At 63.8% G+C, this 5,977-nt stretch overlaps 2 protein-coding genes across 2 annotated transcripts; both read left to right on the forward strand.

The window, feature by feature from the left end:
- Positions 1-176: 176 nt before the first annotated feature.
- MNEG_13086 (hypothetical protein) lies at positions 177-341 on the forward strand (the record flags this gene model as incomplete). Its single annotated transcript, XM_014038441.1, has 1 exon — positions 177-341. A coding segment is annotated over one exon (165 nt), but the record flags the coding sequence as incomplete, so codon positions are not given.
- A 461-nt stretch (positions 342-802) lies between these two features.
- On the forward strand, positions 803-5,361 carry MNEG_13087 (hypothetical protein; the record flags this gene model as incomplete). The annotated part of the gene is made up of 11 exons (XM_014038442.1): positions 803-805; positions 1,011-1,109; positions 1,485-1,583; positions 1,806-2,153; positions 2,359-2,466; positions 2,764-2,904; positions 3,272-3,424; positions 3,799-3,903; positions 4,191-4,295; positions 4,614-4,715; positions 4,903-5,361. 11 exons carry the CDS (start codon positions 803-805, stop codon positions 5,359-5,361), a joined length of 1,722 nt encoding a protein of 573 aa, XP_013893896.1.
- Positions 5,362-5,977: the final 616 nt, after the last annotated feature.

Here is a 5,977-nt window from a genome sequence, read left to right on the forward strand (position 1 = left end):
GCGTTTGAGTGCGCATGTGCGTGTGTTCGCATCGGGGCATCAACGAGTGCACACCAGCTTCTTGACAATGCACGCTGTCCTGCCTCACCGGCCCCTTGACAACGGGTAGCACCTAACATCGTCCCAAACCCCCCACCGCACCTCCCTGCATTCAACCCTCGCCCCCACCCTGTCAGGACGCCTCTGGCCTGCTGGCCATCAGCCCCGCCAAGAGGGAGCTTTACGGGGTGTGCGCCGCGACCGGCTACCGGCCCAACGGCGGCGGCGCGTGCACCGCGGCAGAGGTGGAGTGCTACAAGTGCTTCTGCTACGAGGCGCTCTCGGGCGGCATGATCAAGTGAACGCGCGGCTGGAGATGGGCGCGCAGCCGCGCCTGGCCCCAGGACAAACATGCATTGCCCGGGCCATCCCCGGATGGGTGCGGCCGTTTCGAAACCTAGGGCCGCCGCGCTGCGCATGCTCAGCTTCCTGAAGACCGGCGTGCCGCACATATGGCGTTTTTTTCTGGCCAAACTAGATTTCGCTGCCCTACCATGGCGGCCTTCTCTCAAAGCCTGGATAGCCCAACCATCGTCTCCAAAACTCGTAGCCGCCAACCCTTGCACTTTCAAGCGGCATGCGGCGGCGCAACTGTGTGATGGCCCTGCAGTCCTGACCTTCCCCCGACCCCCTGCTCAATATTGCCACCCCAAACTTCCACAAACCCCTTAGTGAGGCGCCGTATTGCATCGGCCAGGCCGGCCTGCTGGTGCTGCAGTACTCGGCCCAGGCCCTCAACGTTCTGGGCATCCTGCTCATCAACATGGTGCGGCCTGCTGGGGGCGGGGATGAAATAGCCTGGGTGGGGTGAGAGATCAGCTGTCGGGGGTTGCAAATCGGTGCGGGCAGGTGGGGTGCTGATTGAGTGATATCCCGCCTGGTAGGTGGGGATTTCTGTTTTGGCCAGGGCTGCAGGGTCTTGCAAATGCGACGCACAGGCTGACGTCTGAGATTATCGCGACCCCCGCAAGGTGCTGGTGTGGTCCAGCCGCTGGCTGACCCTGTTTGAGAAGCACCACACGCGCAGCGACGAGGCGCGCTCTCTGGCTCAGAAGCTCTTCTTCTCCCAGGTGCGCCTCTACACCCCAGGTCTTGCCCTGACTTGTGGGGTGCCTGTTGGAAACAAACAGGCCAGGCATGCTATGAAGCGCAGAGACGCCTTGTCTGGGGAAAACAGCCGCTTCGCACGCATGCAGGCCGCTGCGCTCTGACCGCGTCTTGGAGCCAAGCGCTGCCAGCTTTCATCGGTCAGGGTCGCCAGCCGGCAGTGCGCGTATCCGACGCCCTCCATCAAGGCTGCAACCCACCATCATTCTCCGGCGTCGCGGCGCTCGCTCCGAGCGCTGGCTCTGGAAATATTTTGCGGCGGCCCCACCTCGTGCGGCGGCGCTTGACGGCTTGAAACTCAGACCCCAAGCCCTGGACCCCAAACCCCAACCCCGCAGTTCCTGAACTCGGCCCTGAGCACCATCATTGCCAATGCGCACCTGCCGGGCCTCTCAAAGCTCATCGCCGGCACACAGGTCCAGAAAATATTCTTCCAGGTTGGTGGCAGCGGGGCCTGTGACATCACGCACCGTCTTGTAATGTTCAATTGTGCTGAGATGTGATTGCATGCTTTCAGGGGTTGACCAGGGCACAGCTTGAACAAGATGACTGAGGGCTTGGTGTGGCTGCTTTGAGGATTTGCAAGCAGCGGGCTCGACATTGGCTGGGGTCGTCGCGTGTACCGACACCCATGGACCAACATCCCCTCCCGAGCGCAGGGCATCTACACAGACCTGACGCCAAACTGGTACAAGACAGTGGGCACCTCCATCGTGACGTCACAATTTGTCGCCACTGCAGTGCGCTTTGCCAACGTCCTGGCAGCCTGGCTGCTGATGAAGTGGCGCATGTGGCGCCGCTCTGCCTGCCTCACACAGGTGCGGAGAGTGATGATCCTGCTGCTGCTGCTCCTGCTGCTGCTGCTGCTGCTGCTGCTGCTGCTGCTGCTGCTGCTGCTGCTGCTGCTGCCGCCGCTGCTGCTGCTGCCGCCGCTGCTGCTGCTGCCGCTGCTGCTGCTGCCGCTGCTGCTGCTGCTGCTGCACCCCAAGTGCAGCGCTGTTGTTGCCGTGTATTTCTTGTGCCCCCACTTATTGACGGCCAGCAAGCCCTCCTGGCGTGATTATAACCTGCCTCTACTCTGCCCAAAAACCCCACACTTGCTCATGAATGCCCATTCGATTTGTCTCAAACACTCTAGAAACCCAGGCCAAGGATCCTTGCCGCCTTGCAAGGTACCGCCCTTGTCCCCCTTGCCTGCGCCCCCCTCCACAGGAGGAGCTGCAAGAAACTCTGAGGGGCCCGGCCTTTGAGCTTGATGCGCGCTATGGGCAGCACCTCAACGTCATCTATGTAGCGCTCCTCATATCGGGAGGCATCCCGGTGGGTGGGGGTGAGGCTTCGGCGGGGCGCAGCAGCGGCAGCCGGCCCTTGGCATGTACCGGTGGCCGGGTCTTTTGTCGGTCAGACGTGGTGCGAGGGCTGATTGGGCAGAGCGGGAGCGCTGGATGTCTGCACACAAGGCGAGGAGGAAGCAGCCACGTTGTTGAGCGCGCCCCCGTTCCTCCATGCACCCAAGGGGAGCCGTGGGGCCGCGTCGCGCTCCTATTCCTCCATTGAACAAAGGGGTGGCCGCGGCCGCGCTTTTCTCTCACGTCACACGCGCTCGCACGCACACAGATCGCGTACGCGTCCGCGGCGGTGTGGTTTGCCGCCGCCTACTGGTATGAGAAATGGGAGCTGCTCAAGCTCAGCCGGCGGCCCGTGGCCTACGGCGGGGCGCTGTCGTCGTCCATCAACCACATGGTGCCCTTTGCAACGGTGAGCGCGTGCCTCGGGGAACAGGGGGCAGCCGGGGCCGAGCGGCAACAAGAAAGGGCTGGGGGATGAAGCCGTGTAACATGGCGACGATCCATGTCCACTCGTCTGCACTGCAGAATCCAAATGCCTTGAGCCAACGCCGGTGCACGGCCCCATGGTCTTGAGGGCGCCGCCGCCCTCAAACTTCCTCTCGACTCCTGCCGCAGCCAGGAGGTCGCACAGCAGCCGGCTGGCTGTCAGCTGACGGCCAGCTGGACCCCAAGCACGCACTCGAAACGCGATGAGCCTGCACCCGCGTCCTGTTCGCACCCCCCCTCCCCACGCTGCGCTTCCCGGGCGACCCCAACCACCCCTAACCTGAGCTCAGGTGTTCCACTTTGCGTTTGCACTCTGGGCCTACTCGTTTTTCGGGACCTCCACCAGCCGCCTGCTGACGCCAGGATTCTCGCAGCTGATGCTGGCCATAACCGCAAAGCTGGAGCCCGTGTGGCGAGACGCGAGCGGCCTGCCACCCGGGCTGGTGAGCAGCTCTCAACGCTCAGCGCGACATCCTTGGTCATAATGGGCTTTGTGAAACCCAGACTGACAAGGGCCGGCACCGCGCGGTGTGGGACGTCTCTCTCTGCGTGTCTGCGTTCGTGTGTGCGTTCATGCGTGCGTGCGTGCGTGCGCGCGCTGTGCGCGTGTGCGTGCGTGCGTGCGTGCGTGCGTGTGTGTGTGTGTGCATGTGTCTGTGTGTCTGTGTGTCTGTGTGTGTGTGTGTGTGCGCGTGCGTGTGTGCGTGTGTGCAAAAATGACGGCTCCGCCCTGGCTACAGAACTGCGTCGCCAAATCCCAGATTGGCTCGCCCGAAAAAAGGGACCGACCGCACGTCACGCCACGCCCCCACCGCAGGCGGCGCACCGGCTTGTGTCGGCGTCCGGGCTGCACCTGCTCGCGGCCCTGGTGGTGGTGGCCGGCATCCTGGTCATCAAAATCATGATCACGGCCTGGGCCAAGGTGGGCGGGGATCCTGGGAGCGCATTGGTTTTTCACCCCATCGTTGTGTGCAGCTTGCGACAAGAGTTGACTCTCGCCCATGTAACGCCAGAGGGGTGAGGGCCGCGGGTGCAACATACGGCTCTTGTCTCGCTGTCAACAGGGGCGCCCGGGTCTGCAGAAGGCCTGCCGCCGGCCCGAGCAGCCGCGCCGCGGCGGCAAGCTGCCAGCGACCAGGCCGGCCGACGAACCCGCCCATCAACAATCTGCCCGGCTCGGCGCCAAACCACCTGCCGTGCGTTTTGCAGGGCGGGCGCTCCCTGCTGTCCCTGGTGGGCCTCATCGCCGACTCGGAAGACCAGCAGATCAGCGGCGCCCCCGAATTTGCGATCGCCCTCAGGACGCAGCTGCTGGTGAGGTTGTCTTGTTCGTGGGGCCCGTTGGGCAGAGCCTCGGGGAAGAAACCTGGTGCCAAGCGGCGTGGAGTGCAGCAGTGGCAGCGCGCATGTCCCCCACCCCCCAAATTGCCAACAATTAGCAAGCAGCGTTGCGGGAGCTTCTCTCGTGCGCGAGGCACTTTTTTGGGGAGGGTATGGGGCTCCCTCGTCGTACCTTCCTTGCTGTGGTACAGCAGAGCTTGTTTCGCTCCCGAAGCGCGTGTCTACTGTGGAAGCTTCGACCATCACGACTGATTTACTGATCATTTGATCCACGCTGCCACTCGCCTGAAGGTGGGGGGCAGCACGTACGCCATCCAGGCCCAGCCTGAGTACCAGGCGGCGTTTGCTCGCCCCGACGAGGACAGCCAGGAGGGCGACGGCGTGGAGGTGCAGGTGTGTGTGTGTGTTTGTGTGTGTGGGGGGCGCCGCGGCTTGGCGCGCAGGGCAGCACTTGAGTTGATGCCAGCTCAGCGCAGGTTTGCATGTGCATGCATTATCAACAGAACAGCTTGGCACCGACAATCACCATGAACGTTGCGTGCGCTGTGATTCGCTGCTATTCGTTGCACCCCCTCTGCAGGTGGCACTCCAAAGCACCAAGCGCAAGGGAGCTGCGGCGCCGGGCGCACACACCCCAGACGGTGCACGCGTCAGCCCCCGCGCCCCCGCGCGCCGCAGTTCGAGCAGCGGCGGGAGCGGCGGCGGCGGCAGCGAGCGCGAGCACGAGGGGGCCCCGGGTTCTTGGGAGCGGAGGAGGCACGGCGCGGAGGCGGCCCCGGATCCGAACATCCAGATCATCCGCCAGGGGTCGAGCCGCGTCGGGGAGCAGCGGCAGGCGCAGCGGCAGGACACGCCGCTGACGGGCGCGCAGCGGTTCAGGCGTGCGCGGGCGGGGCAGGTCATCCCCGTTGAGGAGGAGTCCGCGCCAGACGGCGAACTCCAGGGCTTCGGCGGCGTCGGCGGCATCAGCGGGCGCCACGGGGGCCGGCTGCGCAGGAGCGGCAGCGGCAGCGTCAGCCGACGCGGCGGGGGGGCGTAGCAGCAGCAGCAGCAGCAGCAGCAGCAGCGGTCGGCAAGCAGCACCTGGCTGAGCTGTTGTCTTGAAATGGCCTTCTTCAAGCTGAGAATGAACATACCATACCCATTCCTGCATGCGGGTGCTCCCCAGTCAACCAGCCCGCAGCAGCGCTCCAGTTTTGGCGCTGGCCGCACGCTGCCCCCTCTGTATGGCCCCGCTCCTGCTGCTGCCCTTGCTTGCCGGCCTGTCGCTTTTTTCACCCTCATTTTAACCGCTGGATAGCGCATGGTGAACCGGCCTTCTGTTGCCTTCACAATTGGTAACATGTAGTCAATTTTTGCCAGGACCATGTGCACCCGATCAAGCAGACCGATCGCTTCCCGTTTAGCTCAACTCCACCAATAGTCCCTGCACCAATGGCAGACACTCCTTACGTAGACGCTCAAGTGTTGATCGATAGGAGGGCGGCGCAACACAAGCGCCTCCACACATGCATCAGCAATAATTCTGGGGCAAATCATGGCGAAATTCATGGTCGGCAGTCCAGCAGGCGCGATCAATGAACCTGGGAACGGCTGGCGCGGCCGAAAGATCAGGAGCCAGCCGAGGGATGCGCTTCCCTGGCGACAGCAATCCC

Source organism: Monoraphidium neglectum (assembly GCF_000611645.1).
Source record: "Monoraphidium neglectum strain SAG 48.87 unplaced genomic scaffold scaffold03616, whole genome shotgun sequence".
Lineage (NCBI taxonomy): Eukaryota > Viridiplantae > Chlorophyta > Chlorophyceae > Sphaeropleales > Selenastraceae > Monoraphidium > Monoraphidium neglectum.